This window comes from Oncorhynchus nerka, linkage group LG22 (genome assembly GCF_034236695.1).
Source record: "Oncorhynchus nerka isolate Pitt River linkage group LG22, Oner_Uvic_2.0, whole genome shotgun sequence".
NCBI lineage: Eukaryota > Metazoa > Chordata > Actinopteri > Salmoniformes > Salmonidae > Oncorhynchus > Oncorhynchus nerka.
In genome coordinates, this window is record NC_088417.1 from 26,755,772 (window position 1) to 26,782,448 (window position 26,677).

At 43.5% G+C, this 26,677-nt stretch overlaps 1 protein-coding gene across 4 annotated transcripts in view; it reads right to left on the reverse strand.

The window, feature by feature from the left end:
- The window catches only part of arhgap29a (Rho GTPase activating protein 29a), an 87,618-nt gene that overhangs the window by 22,704 nt on the left and 38,237 nt on the right, over nucleotides 1-26,677 (reverse strand). For all 4 annotated transcript variants that reach the window (XM_065007101.1, XM_065007100.1, XM_065007102.1 and 1 more), the window contains 7 exons: nucleotides 26,452-26,548; nucleotides 26,017-26,089; nucleotides 25,576-25,636; nucleotides 21,374-21,529; nucleotides 19,824-19,888; nucleotides 19,551-19,661; nucleotides 19,320-19,400 (listed from right to left, as the gene is read on the reverse strand). In XM_065007101.1, coding sequence (XP_064863173.1) covers nucleotides 19,320-19,400; nucleotides 19,551-19,661; nucleotides 19,824-19,888; nucleotides 21,374-21,529; nucleotides 25,576-25,636; nucleotides 26,017-26,089; nucleotides 26,452-26,548 — 644 coding nt within the window. The remainder of the gene's footprint in view (nucleotides 1-19,319; nucleotides 19,401-19,550; nucleotides 19,662-19,823; nucleotides 19,889-21,373; nucleotides 21,530-25,575; nucleotides 25,637-26,016; nucleotides 26,090-26,451; nucleotides 26,549-26,677) is intronic.

Below are 26,677 nucleotides of genomic sequence, written 5' to 3' on the forward strand. Positions count from 1 at the left end.
AAGCCAGTCCTTAGAGATACACACTAACCAACCCAGTCCTTAGAGTTACACACTAACCAACCCAGTCCTTAGAGATACATACCAACCAACCCAGTCTTTAGAGTTACACACTAACCAACCCAGTCCTTAGAGTTACACACTAACCAACCCAGTGCTTAGAGTTACACACTAACCAACCCAGTCCTTAGAGATACACACTAACCAACTCAGTCCTTAGAGTTACACAATAACCAACCCCGTCCTTAGAGATACAGTACACACTAACCAACCCAGTCCTTAGAGTTACATACTAACCAACCAAGTCCTTAGACTTACACACTAACCAACCCAGTCCTTAGAGATACACACTAACCAACCCAGTCCTTAGAGATACACACTAACCAACCCAGTCCTTAGAGACACACACTAACCAACCCAGTCCTTAGAGATACACACTAACCAACCCAGTTCTTAGAGATACAAATTAACCAACCCAGTCCTTAGAGATACATGCTAACCAACCCAGTCCTTAGAGATACACACTAACCAACCCAGTCCTTAGAGATACACACTAACCAACCCAGGAGAGATACATACTAACCAACCCAGTCCTTAGAGTTACACACAAACCAGCCCAGTCCTTAGAGTTACACACTAACCAACCCAGTCCTTAGAGATACACACTAACCAACCCAGTCCTTAGAGTTACACACTAACCAACCCAGTCCTTAGAGATACACACTAACCAACCCAGTCCTTAGAGATACACACTAACCAACCCAGTCCTTAGAGATACACACTAACCAACTCAGTCCTTAGAGATACAGTACACACTAACCAACCCAGTCCTTAGAGATACACACTAACCAACCCAGTCCTTAGAGTTACACACTAACCAACCCAGTCCTTAGAGATACACACTAACCAACCCAGTTCTTAGAGATACACACTAACCAACCCAGTCCTTAGAGTTACACACTAACCAACCCAGTCCTTAGAGTTACACACTAACCAACCCAGTCCTTAGAGTTACACACTAACCAACTCAGTCCTTAGAGATACAGTACACACTAACCAACCCAGTCCTTAGAGATACACACTAACCAACCCAGTCCTTAGAGTTACATACTAACCAACCCAGTCCTTAGACTTACACACTAACCAACCCAGTCCTTAGAGATACACACTAACCAACTCAGTCCTTAGAGATACAGTACACACTAACCAACCCAGTCCTTAGAGATACACACTAACCAACCCAGTCCTTAGAGTTACACACTAACCAACCCAGTCCTTAGAGATACACACTAACCAACCCAGTTCTTAGAGATACACACTAACCAACCCAGTCCTTAGAGATACATGCTAACCAACCCAGTCCTTAGAGATACACACTAACCAACCCAGTCCTTAGAGCTACACACTAACCAACCCAGGAGAGATACATACTAACCAACCCAGTCCTTAGAGTTACACACGAACCAACCCAGTCCTTAGAGTTACACACTAACCAACCCAGTCCTTAGAGTTACACACTAACCAACCCAGTCCTTAGAGATACACACTAACCAACCCAGTCCTTAGAGTTACACACTAACCAACCCAGTCCTTAGAGATACACACTAACCAACCCAGTACTTAGAGATACACACTAACCAACCCAGTCCTTAGAGTTACACACTAACCAACCCAGTCCTTAGAGTTACACACTAACCAACTCCGTCCTTAGAGATACAGTACACACTAACCAACCCAGTCCTTAGTTACACACTAACCAACCCCGTCCTTAGAGATACATACCAACCAACCCAGTCTTTAGAGTTACACACTAACCAACCCAGTCCTTAGAGTTACACACTAACCAACTCCGTCCTTAGAGATACAGTACACACTAACCAACCCAGTCCTTAGTTACATACTAACCAACCCAGTCCTTAGACTTACACACTAACCAACCCCGTCCTTAGAGATACACACTAACCAACCCAGTCCTTAGAGATACATACTAACCAACCCAGTCCTTAGAGATACACACTAACCAACCCAGTCCTTAGAGATACATACTAACCAACCCAGTCCTAAGAGTTACACACTAACCAACCCAGTCCTTAGAGTTACACACTAACCAACCCAGTCCTTAGAGTTACACACTAACCAAGCCAGTCCTTAGAGATACACACTAACCAACCCAGTCCTTAGAGTTACACACTAACCAACCCAGTCCTTAGAGATACATACCAACCAACCCAGTCTTTAGAGTTACACACTAACCAACCCAGTCCTTAGAGTTACACACTAACCAACCCAGTGCTTAGAGTTACACACTAACCAACCCAGTCCTTAGAGATACACACTAACCAACTCAGTCCTTAGAGTTACACAATAACCAACCCCGTCCTTAGAGATACAGTACACACTAACCAACCCAGTCCTTAAGAGTTACATACTAACCAACCAAGTCCTTAGACTTACACACTAACCAACCCAGTCCTTAGAGATACACACTAACCAACCCAGTCCTTAGAGTTACACACTAACCAACCCAGTCCTTAGAGATACACACTAACCAACCCAGTCCTTAGAGTTACACACTAACCAACCCAGTCCTTAGAGATACACACTAACCAACCCAGTACTTAGAGATACACACTAACCAACCCAGTCCTTAGAGTTACACACTAACCAACCCAGTCCTTAGAGTTACACACTAACCAACCCAGTCCTTAGAGATACACACTAACCAACCCAGTCCTTAGAGCTACACACTAACCAACCCAGGAGAGATACATACTAACCAACCCAGTCCTTAGAGTTACACACGAACCAACCCAGTCCTTAGAGTTACACACTAACCAACCCAGTCCTTAGAGTTACACACTAACCAACCCAGTCCTTAGAGATACACACTAACCAACCCAGTCCTTAGAGTTACACACTAACCAACCCAGTCCTTAGAGATACACACTAACCAACCCAGTACTTAGAGATACACACTAACCAACCCAGTCCTTAGAGTTACACACTAACCAACCCAGTCCTTAGAGTTACACACTAACCAACCCAGTCCTTAGAGTTACACACTAACCAACTCCGTCCTTAGAGATACAGTACACACTAACCAACCCAGTCCTTAGTTACACACTAACCAACCCCGTCCTTAGAGATACATACCAACCAACCCAGTCTTTAGAGTTACACACTAACCAACCCAGTCCTTAGAGTTACACACTAACCAACTCCGTCCTTAGAGATACAGTACACACTAACCAACCCAGTCCTTAGTTACATACTAACCAACCCAGTCCTTAGACTTACACACTAACCAACCCCGTCCTTAGAGATACACACTAACCAACCCAGTCCTTAGAGATACATACTAACCAACCCAGTCCTTAGAGATACACACTAACCAACCCAGTCCTTAGAGATACATACTAACCAACCCAGTCCTAAGAGTTACACACTAACCAACCCAGTCCTTAGAGTTACACACTAACCAACCCAGTCCTTAGAGTTACACACTAACCAAGCCAGTCCTTAGAGATACACACTAACCAACCCAGTCCTTAGAGATACACACTAACCAACCCAGTCCTTAGAGTTACACACTAACCAACCCAGTCCTTAGAGATACACACTAACCAACCCAGTTCTTAGAGATACACACTAACCAACCCAGTCCTTAGAGATACATGCTAACCAACCCAGTCCTTAGAGATACACACTAACCAACCCAGTCCTTAGAGCTACACACTAACCAACCCAGGAGAGATACATACTAACCAACCCAGTCCTTAGAGTTACACACGAACCAACCCAGTCCTTAGAGTTACACACTAACCAACCCAGTCCTTAGAGTTACACACTAACCAACCCAGTCCTTAGAGATACACACTAACCAACCCAGTCCTTAGAGTTACACACTAACCAACCCAGTCCTTAGAGATACACACTAACCAACCCAGTACTTAGAGATACACACTAACCAACCCAGTCCTTAGAGTTACACACTAACCAACCCAGTCCTTAGAGTTACACACTAACCAACCCAGTCCTTAGAGTTACACACTAACCAACTCCGTCCTTAGAGATACAGTACACACTAACCAACCCAGTCCTTAGTTACACACTAACCAACCCCGTCCTTAGAGATACATACCAACCAACCCAGTCTTTAGAGTTACACACTAACCAACCCAGTCCTTAGAGTTACACACTAACCAACTCCGTCCTTAGAGATACAGTACACACTAACCAACCCAGTCCTTAGTTACATACTAACCAACCCAGTCCTTAGACTTACACACTAACCAACCCCGTCCTTAGAGATACACACTAACCAACCCAGTCCTTAGAGATACATACTAACCAACCCAGTCCTTAGAGATACACACTAACCAACCCAGTCCTTAGAGATACATACTAACCAACCCAGTCCTAAGAGTTACACACTAACCAACCCAGTCCTTAGAGTTACACACTAACCAACCCAGTCCTTAGAGTTACACACTAACCAAGCCAGTCCTTAGAGATACACACTAACCAACCCAGTCCTTAGAGTTACACACTAACCAACCCAGTCCTTAGAGATACATACCAACCAACCCAGTCTTTAGAGTTACACACTAACCAACCCAGTCCTTAGAGTTACACACTAACCAACCCAGTGCTTAGAGTTACACACTAACCAACCCAGTCCTTAGAGATACACACTAACCAACTCAGTCCTTAGAGTTACACAATAACCAACCCCGTCCTTAGAGATACAGTACACACTAACCAACCCAGTCCTTAGAGTTACATACTAACCAACCAAGTCCTTAGACTTACACACTAACCAACCCAGTCCTTAGAGATACACACTAACCAACCCAGTCCTTAGAGATACACACTAACCAACCCAGTCCTTAGAGACACACACTAACCAACCCAGTCCTTAGAGATACACACTAACCAACCCAGTTCTTAGAGATACAAATTAACCAACCCAGTCCTTAGAGATACATGCTAACCAACCCAGTCCTTAGAGATACACACTAACCAACCCAGTCCTTAGAGATACACACTAACCAACCCAGGAGAGATACATACTAACCAACCCAGTCCTTAGAGTTACACACAAACCAGCCCAGTCCTTAGAGTTACACACTAACCAACCCAGTCCTTAGAGATACACACTAACCAACCCAGTCCTTAGAGTTACACACTAACCAACCCAGTCCTTAGAGATACACACTAACCAACCCAGTCCTTAGAGATACACACTAACCAACCCAGTCCTTAGAGATACACACTAACCAACTCAGTCCTTAGAGATACAGTACACACTAACCAACCCAGTCCTTAGAGATACACACTAACCAACCCAGTCCTTAGAGTTACACACTAACCAACCCAGTCCTTAGAGATACACACTAACCAACCCAGTTCTTAGAGATACACACTAACCAACCCAGTCCTTAGAGTTACACACTAACCAACCCAGTCCTTAGAGTTACACACTAACCAACCCAGTCCTTAGAGTTACACACTAACCAACTCAGTCCTTAGAGATACAGTACACACTAACCAACCCAGTCCTTAGAGATACACACTAACCAACCCAGTCCTTAGAGTTACATACTAACCAACCCAGTCCTTAGACTTACACACTAACCAACCCAGTCCTTAGAGATACACACTAACCAACTCAGTCCTTAGAGATACAGTACACACTAACCAACCCAGTCCTTAGAGATACACACTAACCAACCCAGTCCTTAGAGTTACACACTAACCAACCCAGTCCTTAGAGATACACACTAACCAACCCAGTTCTTAGAGATACACACTAACCAACCCAGTCCTTAGAGATACATGCTAACCAACCCAGTCCTTAGAGATACACACTAACCAACCCAGTCCTTAGAGCTACACACTAACCAACCCAGGAGAGATACATACTAACCAACCCAGTCCTTAGAGTTACACACGAACCAACCCAGTCCTTAGAGTTACACACTAACCAACCCAGTCCTTAGAGTTACACACTAACCAACCCAGTCCTTAGAGATACACACTAACCAACCCAGTCCTTAGAGTTACACACTAACCAACCCAGTCCTTAGAGATACACACTAACCAACCCAGTACTTAGAGATACACACTAACCAACCCAGTCCTTAGAGTTACACACTAACCAACCCAGTCCTTAGAGTTACACACTAACCAACTCCGTCCTTAGAGATACAGTACACACTAACCAACCCAGTCCTAGTTACACACTAACCAACCCCGTCCTTAGAGATACATACCAACCAACCCAGTCTTTAGAGTTACACACTAACCAACCCAGTCCTTAGAGTTACACACTAACCAACTCCGTCCTTAGAGATACAGTACACACTAACCAACCCAGTCCTTAGTTACATACTAACCAACCCAGTCCTTAGACTTACACACTAACCAACCCCGTCCTTAGAGATACACACTAACCAACCCAGTCCTTAGAGATACATACTAACCAACCCAGTCCTTAGAGATACACACTAACCAACCCAGTCCTTAGAGATACATACTAACCAACCCAGTCCTAAGAGTTACACACTAACCAACCCAGTCCTTAGAGTTACACACTAACCAACCCAGTCCTTAGAGTTACACACTAACCAAGCCAGTCCTTAGAGATACACACTAACCAACCCAGTCCTTAGAGTTACACACTAACCAACCCAGTCCTTAGAGATACATACCAACCAACCCAGTCTTTAGAGTTACACACTAACCAACCCAGTCCTTAGAGTTACACACTAACCAACCCAGTGCTTAGAGTTACACACTAACCAACCCAGTCCTTAGAGATACACACTAACCAACTCAGTCCTTAGAGTTACACAATAACCAACCCCGTCCTTAGAGATACAGTACACACTAACCAACCCAGTCCTTAAGAGTTACATACTAACCAACCAAGTCCTTAGACTTACACACTAACCAACCCAGTCCTTAGAGATACACACTAACCAACCCAGTCCTTAGAGTTACACACTAACCAACCCAGTCCTTAGAGATACACACTAACCAACCCAGTCCTTAGAGTTACACACTAACCAACCCAGTCCTTAGAGATACACACTAACCAACCCAGTACTTAGAGATACACACTAACCAACCCAGTCCTTAGAGTTACACACTAACCAACCCAGTCCTTAGAGTTACACACTAACCAACCCAGTCCTTAGAGTTACACACTAACCAACTCCGTCCTTAGAGATACAGTACACACTAACCAACCCAGTCCTTAGTTACACACTAACCAACCCCGTCCTTAGAGATACATACCAACCAACCCAGTCTTTAGAGTTACACACTAACCAACCCAGTCCTTAGAGTTACACACTAACCAACTCCGTCCTTAGAGATACAGTACACACTAACCAACCCAGTCCTTAGTTACATACTAACCAACCCAGTCCTTAGACTTACACACTAACCAACCCCGTCCTTAGAGATACACACTAACCAACCCAGTCCTTAGAGATACATACTAACCAACCCAGTCCTTAGAGATACACACTAACCAACCCAGTCCTTAGAGATACATACTAACCAACCCAGTCCTAAGAGTTACACACTAACCAACCCAGTCCTTAGAGTTACACACTAACCAACCCAGTCCTTAGAGTTACACACTAACCAAGCCAGTCCTTAGAGATACACACTAACCAACCCAGTCCTTAGAGATACACACTAACCAACCCAGTCCTTAGAGTTACACGCTAACCAACCCAGTCCTTAGAGATACACACTAACCAACCCAGTTCTTAGAGATACACACTAACCAACCCAGTCCTTAGAGATACATGCTAACCAACCCAGTCCTTAGAGATACACACTAACCAACCCAGTCCTTAGAGCTACACACTAACCAACCCAGGAGAGATACATACTAACCAACCCAGTCCTTAGAGTTACACACGAACCAACCCAGTCCTTAGAGTTACACACTAACCAACCCAGTCCTTAGAGTTACACACTAACCAACCCAGTCCTTAGAGATACACACTAACCAACCCAGTCCTTAGAGTTACACACTAACCAACCCAGTCCTTAGAGATACACACTAACCAACCCAGTACTTAGAGATACACACTAACCAACCCAGTCCTTAGAGTTACACACTAACCAACCCAGTCCTTAGAGTTACACACTAACCAACCCAGTCCTTAGAGTTACACACTAACCAACTCCGTCCTTAGAGATACAGTACACACTAACCAACCCAGTCCTTAGTTACACACTAACCAACCCCGTCCTTAGAGATACATACCAACCAACCCAGTCTTTAGAGTTACACACTAACCAACCCAGTCCTTAGAGTTACACACTAACCAACTCCGTCCTTAGAGATACAGTACACACTAACCAACCCAGTCCTTAGTTACATACTAACCAACCCAGTCCTTAGACTTACACACTAACCAACCCCGTCCTTAGAGATACACACTAACCAACCCAGTCCTTAGAGATACATACTAACCAACCCAGTCCTTAGAGATACACACTAACCAACCCAGTCCTTAGAGATACATACTAACCAACCCAGTCCTAAGAGTTACACACTAACCAACCCAGTCCTTAGAGTTACACACTAACCAACCCAGTCCTTAGAGTTACACACTAACCAAGCCAGTCCTTAGAGATACACACTAACCAACCCAGTCCTTAGAGTTACACACTAACCAACCCAGTCCTTAGAGATACATACCAACCAACCCAGTCTTTAGAGTTACACACTAACCAACCCAGTCCTTAGAGTTACACACTAACCAACCCAGTGCTTAGAGTTACACACTAACCAACCCAGTCCTTAGAGATACACACTAACCAACTCAGTCCTTAGAGTTACACAATAACCAACCCCGTCCTTAGAGATACAGTACACACTAACCAACCCAGTCCTTAGAGTTACATACTAACCAACCAAGTCCTTAGACTTACACACTAACCAACCCAGTCCTTAGAGATACACACTAACCAACCCAGTCCTTAGAGATACACACTAACCAACCCAGTCCTTAGAGACACACACTAACCAACCCAGTCCTTAGAGATACACACTAACCAACCCAGTTCTTAGAGATACAAATTAACCAACCCAGTCCTTAGAGATACATGCTAACCAACCCAGTCCTTAGAGATACACACTAACCAACCCAGTCCTTAGAGATACACACTAACCAACCCAGGAGAGATACATACTAACCAACCCAGTCCTTAGAGTTACACACAAACCAGCCCAGTCCTTAGAGTTACACACTAACCAACCCAGTCCTTAGAGATACACACTAACCAACCCAGTCCTTAGAGTTACACACTAACCAACCCAGTCCTTAGAGATACACACTAACCAACCCAGTCCTTAGAGATACACACTAACCAACCCAGTCCTTAGAGATACACACTAACCAACTCAGTCCTTAGAGATACAGTACACACTAACCAACCCAGTCCTTAGAGATACACACTAACCAACCCAGTCCTTAGAGTTACACACTAACCAACCCAGTCCTTAGAGATACACACTAACCAACCCAGTTCTTAGAGATACACACTAACCAACCCAGTCCTTAGAGTTACACACTAACCAACCCAGTCCTTAGAGTTACACACTAACCAACCCAGTCCTTAGAGTTACACACTAACCAACTCAGTCCTTAGAGATACAGTACACACTAACCAACCCAGTCCTTAGAGATACACACTAACCAACCCAGTCCTTAGAGTTACATACTAACCAACCCAGTCCTTAGACTTACACACTAACCAACCCAGTCCTTAGAGATACACACTAACCAACTCAGTCCTTAGAGATACAGTACACACTAACCAACCCAGTCCTTAGAGATACACACTAACCAACCCAGTCCTTAGAGTTACACACTAACCAACCCAGTCCTTAGAGATACACACTAACCAACCCAGTTCTTAGAGATACACACTAACCAACCCAGTCCTTAGAGATACATGCTAACCAACCCAGTCCTTAGAGATACACACTAACCAACCCAGTCCTTAGAGCTACACACTAACCAACCCAGGAGAGATACATACTAACCAACCCAGTCCTTAGAGTTACACACGAACCAACCCAGTCCTTAGAGTTACACACTAACCAACCCAGTCCTTAGAGTTACACACTAACCAACCCAGTCCTTAGAGATACACACTAACCAACCCAGTCCTTAGAGTTACACACTAACCAACCCAGTCCTTAGAGATACACACTAACCAACCCAGTACTTAGAGATACACACTAACCAACCCAGTCCTTAGAGTTACACACTAACCAACCCAGTCCTTAGAGTTACACACTAACCAACTCCGTCCTTAGAGATACAGTACACACTAACCAACCCAGTCCTTAGTTACACACTAACCAACCCCGTCCTTAGAGATACATACCAACCAACCCAGTCTTTAGAGTTACACACTAACCAACCCAGTCCTTAGAGTTACACACTAACCAACTCCGTCCTTAGAGATACAGTACACACTAACCAACCCAGTCCTTAGTTACATACTAACCAACCCAGTCCTTAGACTTACACACTAACCAACCCCGTCCTTAGAGATACACACTAACCAACCCAGTCCTTAGAGATACATACTAACCAACCCAGTCCTTAGAGATACACACTAACCAACCCAGTCCTTAGAGATACATACTAACCAACCCAGTCCTAAGAGTTACACACTAACCAACCCAGTCCTTAGAGTTACACACTAACCAACCCAGTCCTTAGAGTTACACACTAACCAAGCCAGTCCTTAGAGATACACACTAACCAACCCAGTCCTTAGAGTTACACACTAACCAACCCAGTCCTTAGAGATACATACCAACCAACCCAGTCTTTAGAGTTACACACTAACCAACCCAGTCCTTAGAGTTACACACTAACCAACCCAGTGCTTAGAGTTACACACTAACCAACCCAGTCCTTAGAGATACACACTAACCAACTCAGTCCTTAGAGTTACACAATAACCAACCCCGTCCTTAGAGATACAGTACACACTAACCAACCCAGTCCTTAAGAGTTACATACTAACCAACCAAGTCCTTAGACTTACACACTAACCAACCCAGTCCTTAGAGATACACACTAACCAACCCAGTCCTTAGAGATACACACTAACCAACCCAGTCCTTAGAGACACACACTAACCAACCCAGTCCTTAGAGATACACACTAACCAACCCAGTTCTTAGAGATACACACTAACCAACCCAGTCCTTAGAGATACATGCTAACCAACCCAGTCCTTAGAGATACACACTAACCAACCCAGTCCTTAGAGATACACACTAACCAACCCAGGAGAGATACATACTAACCAACCCAGTCCTTAGAGTTACACACAAACCAGCCCAGTCCTTAGAGTTACACACTAACCAACCCAGTCCTTAGAGATACACACTAACCAACCCAGTCCTTAGAGTTACACACTAACCAACCCAGTCCTTAGAGATACACACTAACCAACTCAGTCCTTAGAGATACAGTACACACTAACCAACCCAGTCCTTAGAGATACACACTAACCAACCCAGTCCTTAGAGTTACACACTAACCAACCCAGTCCTTAGAGATACACACTAACCAACCCAGTTCTTAGAGATACACACTAACCAACCCAGTCCTTAGAGATACATGCTAACCAACCCAGTCCTTAGAGATACACACTAACCAACCCAGTCCTTAGAGTTACAAACTAACCAACCCAGTCCTTAGAGTTACACACTAACCAACCCAGTCCTTAGAGTTACACACTAACCAACTCCGTCCTTAGAGATACAGTACACACTAACCAACCCAGTCCTTAGTTACATACTAACCAACCCAGTCCTTAGACTTACACACTAACCAACCCCGTCCTTAGAGATACATACCAACCAACCCAGTCTTTAGAGTTACACACTAACCAACCCAGTCCTTAGAGTTACACACTAACCAACTCCGTCCTTAGAGATACAGTACACACTAACCAACCCAGTCCTTAGTTACATACTAACCAACCCAGTCCTTAGACTTACACACTAACCAACCCAGTCCTTAGAGATACATACTAACCAACCCAGTCCTAAGAGTTACACACTAACCAACCCAGTCCTTAGAGATACACACTAACCAACCCAGTCCTTAGAGATACACACTAACCAACCCAGTCCTTAGAGATACATACTAACCAACCCAGTCCTAAGAGTTACACACTAACCAACCCAGTCCTTAGAGTTACACACTAACCAACCCAGTCCTTAGAGTTACACACTAACCAAGCCAGTCCTTAGAGATACACACTAACCAACCCAGTCCTTAGAGTTACACACTAACCAACCCAGTCCTTAGAGATACATACCAACCAACCCAGTCTTTAGAGTTACACACTAACCAACCCAGTCCTTAGAGTTACACACTAACAAACCCAGTGCTTAGAGTTACACACTAACCAACCCAGTCCTTAGAGATACACACTAACCAACTCAGTCCTTAGAGTTACACAATAACCAACCCCGTCCTTAGAGATACAGTACACACTAACCAACCCAGTCCTTAGAGTTACATACTAACCAACCAAGTCCTTAGACTTACACACTAACCAAACCAGTCCTTAGAGATACACACTAACCAACCCAGTCCTTAGAGATACACACTAACCAACCCAGTCCTTAGAGACACACACTAACCAACCCAGTCCTTAGAGATACACACTAACCAACCCAGTTCTTAGAGATACACACTAACCAACCCAGTCCTTAGAGATACATGCTAACCAACCCAGTCCTTAGAGATACACACTAACCAACCCAGTCCTTAGAGATACACACTAACCAACCCAGGAGAGATACATACTAACCAACCCAGTCCTTAGAGTTACACACAAACCAGCCCAGTCCTTAGAGTTACACACTAACCAACCCAGTCCTTAGAGATACACACTAACCCACCCAGTCCTTAGAGTTACACACTAACCAACCCAGTCCTTAGAGATACACACTAACCAACCCAGTACTTAGAGATACACACTAACCAACCCAGTCCTTAGAGTTACACACTAACCAACCCAGTCCTTAGAGTTACACACTAACCAACCCAGTCCTTAGAGATACATACCAACCAACCCAGTCTTTAGAGTTACACACTAACCAACCCAGTCCTTAGAGTTACACACTAACCAACTCCGTCCTTAGAGATACACACTAACCAACCCAGTCCTTAGAGTTACATACTAACCAACCCAGTCCTTAGACTTACACACTAACCAACCCAGTCCTTAGAGATACACACTAACCAACCCAGTCCTTAGAGTTACACACTAACCAACCCCATCCTTAGAGATACAGTACACACTAACCAACCCAGTCCTTAGAGATACACACTAACCAGCCCAGTCCTTAGAGTTACACACTAACCAACCCAGTCCTTAGAGTTACACACTAACCAACCCAGTCCTTAGAGTTACACACTAAACAACCCAGTCCTTACAGTTACACACTAACCAACCCAGTCCTTAGAGTTACACACTAACCAACCCAGTCCTTAGAGATACAGTTCATACAAATAAACCCAGTCCTTGGAGTTACACATTAACCAACCCAGTCCTTAGAGTTACACACTAACCAACCCAGTCCTTAGAGATACAGTACATACAAACAAACCCAGTCCTTAGAGATACACACTAACCAACCCAGTCCTTAGAGTTAAACACTAACCAACCCAGTCCTTAGTTACACATTAACCAACCCAGTCCTTAGAGTTACACACTAACCAACCCAGACCTTAGAGTTACACATTAACCAACCCAGTCCTTAGAGTTACACACTAACCAACCCAGTCCTTAGAGTTACACACTAACCAACCCATTCCTTAGAGATACAGTACATACAAACAAACCCAGTCCTTGGAGTTACACACTAACCAACCCGGTTCTTAGAGATACATACTAACCAACCCAGTCCTTAGAGATACAGTACATACTAACCAACCCAGTCCTTAGATATACAGTACATACTAACCAACCCAGTCCTTAGAGTTACATACTAACCAACCCAGTCCTTAGAGATACATACTAACCAAACCAGTCCTTAGAGATACAGTACATACTAACCAACCCAGTCCTTAGAGATACAGTACATACTAACAAACCCAGTCCTTGGAGTTACACATTAACCAACCCAGTCCTTAGAGATACACACTAACCAACCCAGTCCTTAGAGATACACACTAACCAACCGAGTCCTTAGAGATACAGTACATACTAAGCAACCCAGTCCTTAGAGATACAGTACATACTAACAAACCCAGTCCTTGGAGTTACACATTAACCAACCCAGTCCTTAGAGATACACACTAACCAACCCAGTCCTTAGAGATACACACTAACCAACCCAGTCCTTAGAGATACAGTACATACTAACCAACCTAGTCCTTAGAGTTACACATTAACCAACCCAGTCCTTAGAGTTACACATTAAGCAACCCAGTCCTTAGAGTTACACACTAACCAACCCAGTCCTTAGAGATACATACTAACCAACCCAGTCCTAAGAGTTACACACTAACCAACCCAGTCCTTAGAGATACACACTAACCAACCCAGTCCTTAGAGATACACACTAACCAACCCAGTCCTTAGAGATACATACTAACCAACCCAGTCCTAAGAGTTACACACTAACCAACCCAGTCCTTAGAGTTACACACTAATCAACCCAGTCCTTAGAGTTACACACTAACCAAGCCAGTCCTTAGAGATACACACTAACCAACCCAGTCCTTAGAGTTACACACTAACCAACCCAGTCCTTAGAGATACATACCAACCAACCCAGTCTTTAGAGTTACACACTAACCAACCCAGTCCTTAGAGTTACACACTAACCAACCCAGTGCTTAGAGTTACACACTAACCAACTCAGTCCTTAGAGTTACACAATAACCAACCCCGTCCTTAGAGATACAGTACACACTAACCAACCCAGTCCTTAGAGTTACATACTAACCAACCAAGTCCTTAGACTTACACACTAACCAACCCAGTCCTTAGAGATACACACTAACCAACCCAGTCCTTAGAGATACACACTAACCAACCCAGTCCTTAGAGACACACACTAACCAACCCAGTCCTTAGAGATACACACTAACCAACCCAGTTCTTAGAGATACACACTAACCAACCCAGTCCTTAGAGATACATGCTAACCAACCCAGTCCTTAGAGATACACACTAACCAACCCAGTCCTTAGAGATACACACTAACCAACCCAGGAGAGATACATACTAACCAACCCAGTCCTTAGAGTTACACACAAACCAGCCCAGTCCTTAGAGTTACACACTAACCAACCCAGTCCTTAGAGATACACACTAACCAACCCAGTCCTTAGAGTTACACACTAACCAACCCAGTCCTTAGAGATACACACTAACCAACCCAGTACTTAGACATACACACTAACCAACCCAGTCCTTAGAGTTACACACCAACCAACCCAGTTCTTAGAGTTACACACTAACCAACCCAGTCCTTAGAGTTACACACTAACCAACCCAGTCCTTAGAGTTACACACTAAACAACCCAGTCCTTACAGTTACACACTAACCAGCCCAGTCCTTAGAGTTACACACTAACCAACCCAGTCCTTAGAGATACACACTAACCAACCCAGTCCTTAGAGTTACACACTAACCAACCCAGTCCTTAGAGATACACACTAACCAACCCAGTACTTAGACATACACACTAACCAACCCAGTCCTTAGAGTTACACACTAACCAACTCCGTCCTTAGAGATACACACTAACCAACCCAGTCCTTAGAGTTACACACTAACCAAGCCAGTCCTTAGAGATACACACTAACCAACCCAGTCCTTAGAGTTACACACTAACCAAGCCAGTCCTTAGAGATACACACTAACCAACCCAGTCCTTAGAGTTACACACTAACCAACCCAGTCCTTAGAGATACATACCAACCAACCCAGTCTTTAGAGTTACACACTAACCAACCCAGTCCTTAGAGTTACACACTAACCAACCCAGTGCTTAGAGTTACACACTAACCAACCCAGTCCTTAGAGATACACACTAACCAACTCAGTCCTTAGAGTTACACAATAACCAACCCCGTCCTTAGAGATACAGTACACACTAACCAACCCAGTCCTTAGAGTTACATACTAACCAACCAAGTCCTTAGACTTACACACTAACCAACCCAGTCCTTAGAGATACACACTAACCAACCCAGTCCTTAGAGATACACACTAACCAACCCAGTCCTTAGAGACACACTAACCAACCCAGTCCTTAGAGATACACACTAACCAACCCAGTTCTTAGAGATACACACTAACCAACCCAGTCCTTAGAGATACATGCTAACCAACCCAGTCCTTAGAGATACACACTAACCAACCCAGTCCTTAGAGATACACACTAACCAACCCAGGAGAGATACATACTAACCAACCCAGTCCTTAGAGTTACACACAAACCAGCCCAGTCCTTAGAGTTACACACTAACCAACCCAGTCCTTAGAGATACACACTAACCAACCCAGTCCTTAGAGTTACACACTAACCAACCCAGTCCTTAGAGATACACACTAACCAACCCAGTACTTAGAGATACACACTAACCAACCCAGTCCTTAGAATTACACACCGACCAACCCAGTCCTTAGAGTTACACACTAACCAACCCAGTCCTTAGAGATACATACCAACCAACCCAGTCTTTAGAGTTACACACTAACCAACCCAGTCCTTAGACTTACACACTAACCAACCCAGTCCTTAGACATAAACACTAACCAACCCAGTCCTTAGAGTTACACACTAACCAACCCCATCCTTAGAGATACAGTACACACTAACCAACCCAGTCCTTAGAGATACACACTAACCAGCCCAGTCCTTAGAGTTACACACTAACCAACCCAGTCCTTAGAGTTACACACTAACCAACCCAGTCCTTAGAGTTACACACTAAACAACCCAGTCCTTAGAGATACACACTAACCAACCCAGTCCTTAGAGTTACACACTAACCAACCCAGTCCTTAGAGATACATACCAACCAACCCAGTCTTTAGAGATACACACTAACCAACTCAGTCCTTAGAGTTACACAATAACCAACCCCGTCCTTAGAGATACAGTACACACTAACCAACCCAGTCCTTAGAGTTACATACTAACCAACCAAGTCCTTAGACTTACACACTAACCAACCCAGTCCTTAGAGATACACACTAACCAACCCAGTCCTTAGAGATACACACTAACCAACCCAGTCCTTAGAGACACACACTAACCAACCCAGTCCTTAGAGATACACACTAACCAACCCAGTTCTTAGAGATACACACTAACCAACCCAGTCCTTAGAGATACATGCTAACCAACCCAGTCCTTAGAGATACACACTAACCAACCCAGTCCTTAGAGATACACACTAACCAACCCAGGAGAGATACATACTAACCAACCCAGTCCTTAGAGATACACACTAACCAACCCAGTACTTAGAGATACACACTAACCAACCCAGTCCTTAGAGTTACACACTAACCAACCCAGTCCTTAGAGTTACACACTAACCAACCCAGTCCTTAGAGATACATACCAACCAACCCAGTCTTTAGAGTTACACACTAACCAACCCAGTCCTTAGAGTTACACACTAACCAACTCCGTCCTTAGAGATACACACTAACCAACCCAGTCCTTAGAGTTACATACTAACCAACCCAGTCCTTAGACTTACACACTAACCAACCCAGTCCTTAGAGATACACACTAACCAACCCAGTCCTTAGAGTTACACACTAACCAACCCCATCCTTAGAGATACAGTACACACTAACCAACCCAGTCCTTAGAGATACACACTAACCAGCCCAGTCCTTAGAGTTACACACTAACCAACCCAGTCCTTAGAGTTACACACTAACCAACCCAGTCCTTAGAGTTACACACTAAACAACCCAGTCCTTACAGTTACACACTAACCAACCCAGTCCTTAGAGTTACACACTAACCAACCCAGTCCTTAGAGATACAGTTCATACAAACAAACCCAGTCCTTGGAGTTAAACACTAACCAACCCAGTCCTTAGAGTTACACACTAACCAACCCAGTCCTTAGAGTTACACACTAACCAACCCATTCCTTAGAGATACAGTACATACAAACAAACCCAGTCCTTGGAGTTACACATTAACCAACCCAGTCCTTGGAGTTACACACTAACCAACCCGGTTCTTAGAGATACATACTAACCAACCCAGTCCTTAGAGATACAGTACATACTAACCAACCCAGTCCTTAGATATACAGTACATACTAACCAACCCAGTCCTTAGAGTTACATACTAACCAACCCAGTCCTTAGAGATACATACTAACCAAACCAGTCCTTAGAGATACAGTACATACTAACCAACCCAGTCCTTAGAGATACAGTACATACTAACAAACCCAGTCCTTGGAGTTACACATTAACCAACCCAGTCCTTAGAGATACACACTAACCAACCCAGTCCTTAGAGATACACACTAACCAACCGAGTCCTTAGAGATACAGTACATACTAAGCAACCCAGTCCGTAGAGATACAGTACATACTAACCAACCTAGTCCTTAGAGTTACACACTAACCAACCCAGTCCTTAGAGATACAGTACATACTAACCAACCTAGTCCTTAGAGTTACACATTAACCAACCCAGTCCTTAGAGTTACACATTAAGCAACCCAGTCCTTAGAGTTACACACTAACCAACCCAGTCTTTAGAGATATATACTAACCAACCCAGTGCTTAGAGATAAATACTAACCAACCCAGTCCTTAGAGATACATACTAACCAACCCAGTCCTTAGAGATACACAGTAACCAACCCAGTCCTTAGAGATACAGTACATACTAACCAACCCAGTCCTTAGAGATACACACTAACCAACCCAGTCCTTAGAGATACACACTAACCATCCCAATCCTTAGAGATACATAGTAACCAACCCAGTCCTTAGAGATACACACTAACCAACCCAGTTTGTTCAGGGTCTGCTCTCATCTTGTCACACTGGTGGTGCAATTGGACTTCCAAGAGATTACCTTCAACACTCTGCAGCTATTAAACCGCCTGAATAATGTCAAGAGCTTGGCTCACACACACGCACACACACAGCGTGGGGTTTACATATTCTTTGAGTACTGTGGCTCTGTTTGCTTTAAGTTTCCTTTTAATGTGACCTTTTAAAGTTCTGAAGTTCCACCCACCATTTTCTTCTGTTCTCTCTGCCACTGCTCCTTGACCTCCTTCCTCAGTTTGTCCAGCTCGTTCTTCCGTGCGAGGAGAGGCTAGAGAAACCCCCCACACACACACACACAAACACACACACACGCTCCAGTGAGTCATTGCTAAATTATCCATCAAATGCCTGTGAGTATGGATTATGCAGATCAGAGCAGGACATACTGTAGAAAAGTCACGTAGACAGATGTACATACCTGCATAAATTTGTTGGTTTGAAGGGTAGCTGCTGTATGCAGTAGGAGCTGGCTGTACTCAATATCGTTCTTGAACGCTGACATGTAAATGTCCCGGAATGGCATGAACTCCTTTGATGGGAAGACAACAAAAGTGACTAATCACAATTCAAAGAAGTAGTGCAGATGGTTTAAAATGATTCATTGCTTTGACAGCTGTTATCTTTTGAGATACAATTAACCGGTGAACAAATGCAACTGATATGAGCAGAAAACATATTTCATCATAATCACCTGTTGACTTGCGAGTGTCTTCGCTGATTCTGCCATTTTGGCGTAGCTCTTCGCACACTCGATATCTGCAATCAGACACTCAACGTTACCTGCCTAGCCTGGTTATGTCATAAATGTTCAATACAGCATGATTAAGTAGCTACTGTCCCTGTGTTTAGTATGTAGACATTGAGTGATTAAGTACAGGACAAAAACCACAAATGCCCAGTAACCTATTCATCCAAATAGAGGACCTGACGACAAATGACTAATCACACTACTACACTTTTAGCAAAAAAGGTGCTATCTAGAACCTAAAATGGTTCTCCGGCTGTCCCAATAGGATAATCTTTTGAAGAACCCTTTTGGTTCCAGGTAGAACCCTTTCCTGAGAGGGTTGTACATGAAACCCAAAAGAGTTCTACTTGGAACCAAAAAGGGTTCTACCTGGAACCAAAAAGGGTTATTCTATGGGGACAGCTGAAGAACCTTTGGAAACCCTTTTTTCTAAGATTTTACACTACACTGTGCTTAGGTAAGTTTAGTGTTTACTGTAGTGAAACCCATGCAAGTTTGTCCTACTGTATATCTGGGGCAATATAGAACCGGTGTGAAACTATCTATTATTGTATACAAGTAGGCCTAATGCTAGGACAAACTAAGCTAATATACAGCAGCTAATGCTAGGACAAACTAAGCTAATATACAGCAGCTAATACTAGGACAAACTAAGCTAATATACAGTAGCTAACGCCAGGAAAAACAAAGGTAATATGCAGTAGCTAATGCTAGTACAAACTAAGCTAATATACAGTAGCTAATGCTAGTACAAATTAAGCTAATATACAGTAGCTAATGCTAAGACAAACTATGCTAATATACCTTAACTAATGTTAGGACAAACTAAGCTAATGTACAGTAGTTAATGCTAGGCTAACGCTAAGAAAAAAACACTTCCAGAGCTGATGCAAAAGCAGTTAAAGTTCAGCAAAGACCCCTAACCCCGAAAGATAGTTTGTGTGTATGCATTGATATGTAGGCTATGTGTGCCTTTTTAAAACATTTATGTAGTTCTGTCCTTGAGCTGTTCTTGTCTATTAATGTTCTGTATTATGTAATGTTTCATGTTTTGTGTGGACCCCATGAAGATAGCTGCTGTTTTTGCAATAGCTAATGATGATCCTAATAAAATACCAAATACCAACGGTGACACAGCTTACACCAACCCCCTGTTCTTACGCACAACGCAACTCGAAGTGCCTGGATACAGCCGTTAGCCGTGGTATATTGGCCATATACCACAAACCCCTGAGGTGCCTTATTGCTTTTATAAACTGGTTACCAATGTAATTAAAACAGAAAAATAAATGTTTTGTCATACCCATGGTATACGGAATGATATACCACTGCTTTCAGCCAATCAGCATTGAGGGCTCGAACCACACGGTTTATAATATATAATCTAATAACAGTGTTCTATTTAATTCTGTGGCTCCGACTCACCAATAATGAGATGTTTCTCTGTATTAATCCTATGTGTATTAGAGGTAGTGGGAGGGAGAGAGACTCACCCATACTGAGTCGTTTGTCCACCCAGGCCAGCAGCTCCTTGGTGTACTTGGACCAGGCCTTGGCGTATAGTAGAGCTGACTCCACCCCGCCTTCACTCCGCTGCAGCGCCACGTCCACACCATCCACCTCCTCCTCCCTCGCCGGCGGTGATGGACCTGTGATGGTAATGGTAACACGCCATGGGTTGGGGAAGAAGAAGTTAGTGGGCCTAGGCCTGAGACCGAGCATTGCTACCTACTGGCTAACGGCTACTGGCAACTAGCTACGGACAAGCCCCTCTCTATCGCATGTGTGAGTATCTGTGTGTGACTGTGTGTGTGTGTGTGTTTGTGAGTGTGTACGAGTGCGCATGACTGTATGTGCACCATTGTGTGTGTCAGATCTGTCAGAAAGTAAAGTCCCTGTTGACCTTGGGTTATGTGTTGGTAATACATTGTAATGCTAAGTAGACTGGACAAGACAGGGATTGCCTCCTCCTGTGTTAATATGACTGAGCTAATAGGTCACTCTGTGTGACAGGAGAGCTTATATAGGCCCCTTAACTATACCATAGAGACTACATAGAGACAGACTATATACACGCACACACGCACACGCACACACACACACACACACACACACACACACCCACACAGATATATACATACACACTAGCGTTCAAAAGTTTGGGGTCACTTAGAAATGTCCTTGTTTTTGAAAGAAAAGCTATTTTTTTGCATTAAAATAAAATAAACAAATAGAGAGTAGACATTGTTAATGTTGTAAATTAGGCCCATTATCAGCAATCATCAGTCCTGTTTCTCAAACTAGACACTCTAAAGTACTTGTCATCTTGCTCAGTTGTGCACCGGGGCCTCCAACTCCTCTTTCCATTCTGGTTAGAGACAGTTTGCTCCGTTCTGTGAGGGGAGTAGTACACAGCGTTGTACGAGATTTTCAGTTTCTTGGCAATTTCTTGCATGGAATAACCTTAATTTGTCAGAACAAGAATAGACTGACGAGTTTCAGATGAAAGTTATTTGTTTCCGGACATTTTGAGACTCTAATCAAACCCACAAATGCTGATGCTCCAGATACTCAACTAGTCTAAAGAAGGCCAGTTGTATTGCTTCTTTAATCAGGACGACAGTTTTCAGCTGTGCTAACAAAATTGCAAAAGGGTTTTCTAATGATCAATTAGCCTGTCAAAATGATAAACTTGGATTAGCTAACACAACGTGCCATTGTAACACAGGGGTAATGGGCCTCTGTACGCCTATGTAGATAATCCATTAAAAAAACTGAAGTTTCCAGCTACAATAGTCATTTCCAAAATTACAATTAGTCTACACTGTATTTCTGATCAATTTTATGTTATTTTAATGGACATAAAATGTGCTTTTCCTTCAAAAACAAGGACATTTCTAAGTGACCCCAAACTTTTGAACTGTATATATACAGTGCCTTCGGAAAGTATTCAGACCCCAGGACTTTTTCCACATTTTGTTAGGCTCTAGCCTCATTCTAAAATGGATTAAATAAAACAATTTCCTCAGCAATCTCCACACAATACCCCAAAAACAGTTTTTTTATTTGCAAATGTATTACCTTATTTACATAAGTATTCAGACCCTTTGCTATGAGACTAGAAATTGAGCTCAGGTGCATCCTGTTTCCATTTATCATCCTTGAGATGTTTCTACAACTTGATTGGACATGATTTGGAAAGGCACATGCCTGTCTATATAAGGTCGTACAGTTAACAGTGCATGTCAGAGCAAAAACCAAGCCACGAGGTCGAAGGAATTGTTCGTAGAGCTCCGAGACTGCATTGTGTTGAGGCACAGATCTGGAGAAGGGTACCAAAACATTTGAAGGTCCCCAAGAATAGAATGGCCTCCATCATTATTAAATGGAACCTAGAGGTGACCCCCCTGCCAAACTGGGCAATCGGGGGATAAAGGCCTTGGTCAGGGATGTGACCAAGAACCTAATGATCACGCTGACAGTCCTCTAGAGTTCCTCTGTGGAGATGGGAGAACCTTTCAGAAGGACAACCATCTCTGCAGCACTCCACCAATTAGGCCTTTATGGTAGAATGGCCAGATGGAAGCCACTCCTCAGTAAAAGGCACATGACAGCCATGTTTGCCAAAATGCACCTAAAGACTCTCCGACCATGAGAAACAAGATTCTCTGGTCTGATAAAACCAAGATTGAACTCTTTGGCCTGAATGCCAAGCGTCACGTCTGGAGGAAACCTGGCACCATCCCTACGGTGAAGCATGGTGGTGGCAGAATCGTGCTGAGGGGATGTTTTTCAGCGGCAGGGACTGGGAGACTAGTCAGGATTGAGGTAAAGATGAATGAAGCAAAGTACAGAGAGATCCTTGATGATCTAGAGTGCTCAGGACCTCAGACTGGGGTGAAGGTTTACCTTCCAACAGGACAACGACCCTAAGCACACAGCCAAGACAACGCAGGACTGGCTTCGGGACAAGTCTCTGAATGTCCTTGAGTGGCCCAGCCAAAGCCCGGAATTGAACACGATTGAACATCTCTGGAGAAACCTGAAAATAGCTGTGCAGCAGCGCTCCCCATCAAACTTCGACAGGGCTTGAGAGTATCTGCAGAGAAGAATGGGAGAAACTCTACAGATATAGGTGTGCCAAGCTTGTAGCGTCATACCCAAGAAGACTCAAGGCAGTATTCACTACCAAAGGTGCTTCAACAAAGTACTGAGTAAAGGGGCTGAATACTTATGTACATGTGATATTTCAGTATTACATTTTTTATACAAAAATGTCTAAAAACTTATTTTTGCTTTGTCATTATGGGGTATCGTGTGTAGATTGATGAGGGGAAAAATGTAATCGATTTTTGAATAATGCTGTAACGAAACAAAATGTGGAAAAAGTGGTCTGAATACTTTCCGAAGGCACAGTATTAGAGTGAGAATATAAATATGTGGTGTGTACAGACAATATAATTAGGAAGATAAAATGGTATGTACAGTAGTAGGTATATTACGATGAGCTATTCACGGTGGTTCCGTGTTTCTAGCCACCCAGCTTTGTAACAGAGGGAATGTAGTTTGTTGAGTACACAGAGTGACGTAACACAGATTGACAGATGGAGCTGTATTAAGATGAGAGTGGAGAAGGCACTTTCGCTCAACGAACTCTTCTAGAGCCATCCCACTGGGCACAGACGTTGAGTTGCACCCACTTTTGCCCTCAGAACAGACTCAATTCGTATGGGCATTGACTCTACAAGGTGTCGAAAGTGTTCCACAACCCATGTTGACTCCAATGCTCCCCACAGTTCTTTGGGTGTACTGTCACCCCAAGTGACATATAGCCTATCAACACATTGACACCTAATCATCGTTAGTTATTTTTAGGGGCTTTCAATTGTTGTTTTTGATGACATTTAGTTTTTATTGCTTATATCTGACATTTTTGAACCACGGATTTGCAGATTGACTGACTGGTTAACAATTTTTGACTTGGCTAATTAGATTTGTTAAAAAAAAATGCATCTGAGCACAGTACCGTCTTTTTTTGTTTCACCTGGCTACCAATTCCAGCTGCTTTGAGAACATCATTTGAGGAATCGCCTGAAGCGTGAGAGGAACGGGAGACAGAGGAATACAGCCGTGCTGAGAAAGAGGGCTCGTAATGAGGACGACTGGCTACTATTCTGAACTTTGCGTGGTTAACTTTCTGGAGCCCACAGCTGCTGAGGAATCCCCCAAGTGGGTTCTACACAGAGAGGAAGAGGAGAAGTTCTGTAGCTATAAGACTATAAGGCTGGTTCCCAGACTTGTCCTCTACTAGATCATCAGCAGAATCCATCCCCGTCATCTACCATCCTCTGACCAGCTCCCTTGGCTCAAGCCATAAACTGACCCTCTCCATCCAGGATGCAGCTTTCAAAGACTTGGCCTCTATTGGTTGACCTGTCATGGTATATTGCTTGTTTGTTTTCTTGCTCTTGAAGTGCTTTGAGATTCTATGAAAAGCGCTATAGAAATGTAATTTATTGTTATTATTTTCCATTCAAAAATCCACAAAGACAGGGCTGGTTTATGTCGATATGTCATGTTTTTATAAGGGAGAGCCAAGCCAAGCTGTCATAGAGTACATGGTAAATTGAGAAGTGCTATCAGTTGTTAAGTGGATGGAGTAGTAAGGTGTCATGGTGGTTGTTGTGCATGTTACCTGACGGATCATCCTTCTCTGGACCGGATACTGCAGATTCCACGGAAAGGTTCTCAAACGACTGGGAATGAGACAGATAGACAGAACGGTTCCACGGTGATGAGTAAGGAACCGGATGGTACATGACATTACAGAATGACCATGGCTAGTGAGCATTTTAATTTCCCTTTGTGTTATCGTTAAAAGCTACAAACTACATCAACACCCTGTCATGCTGTGATTAATCACTAGAAGGTATTTCAGGAGTACCCTCCACTTCAAACAGGAAACAATCTCTCAGCCCCATCATACAGTGTTATGTTGTTGTTTCCTGAGAGCACCACACCCTTTGACCTCTCCATCCTGGGTATCTTTAGACAGTCAATCACCTGCGTTTACTGTAAATACATACATCATGTCCAGACAGACAGTTGTGTATGTATCTTTGCGTGTTTGTCTTACCCTGCTTCTCCGAGTCAGGGGCAGCCCCAACGCTGATCCATTCTCTACATCTCCCATAAGGAAGTCAGACACTCTGAAAGAGGAACACACAACAACAATGAAAGGCATGGAAATAACCCCTAGGCACTGGTCTGGGGTCAGATGTGTTGTGTTTAGAACGATGGTAAGTGTATGGATCGGGGTAGGGCAAATCTCATCCTAGATCGGTGGTTGTGTGGGCAACTTCCCCTGAAGTGTTGGCAACACTTTAAGAGTCAACAACACAAGCAGCCATTATGCAAGGAAACACAGACTGAAGGTTGAGAATTTTACATGATCTAGAGATGTAAGACAAGGATACCCTGTACCTATTTAAAAATAGTTTGTTTGTGTCGCCATAAAGAGTCAGAAAAACAGAGCTAGTTATTGCAATCGCTATTACAACGTTGTACTTACACATTGCCAAAGGTGAATGCCAATGTGTCGATGGAAGTGTATATCTCTCCGAAAAGCTTCTGCTTGTTCTCCTCGTTCACCTCCTTGAAGTTAACACCTGTCAAAACGGATGAAGCAAGTTAGGCTAAACTGTGAAAACAAATAACTGGGACAACCTATACCTATTCAGAACTGAAGACAAGATGCGCTGTAATGTCAAAACATATAACCTACATGAACATGAGAC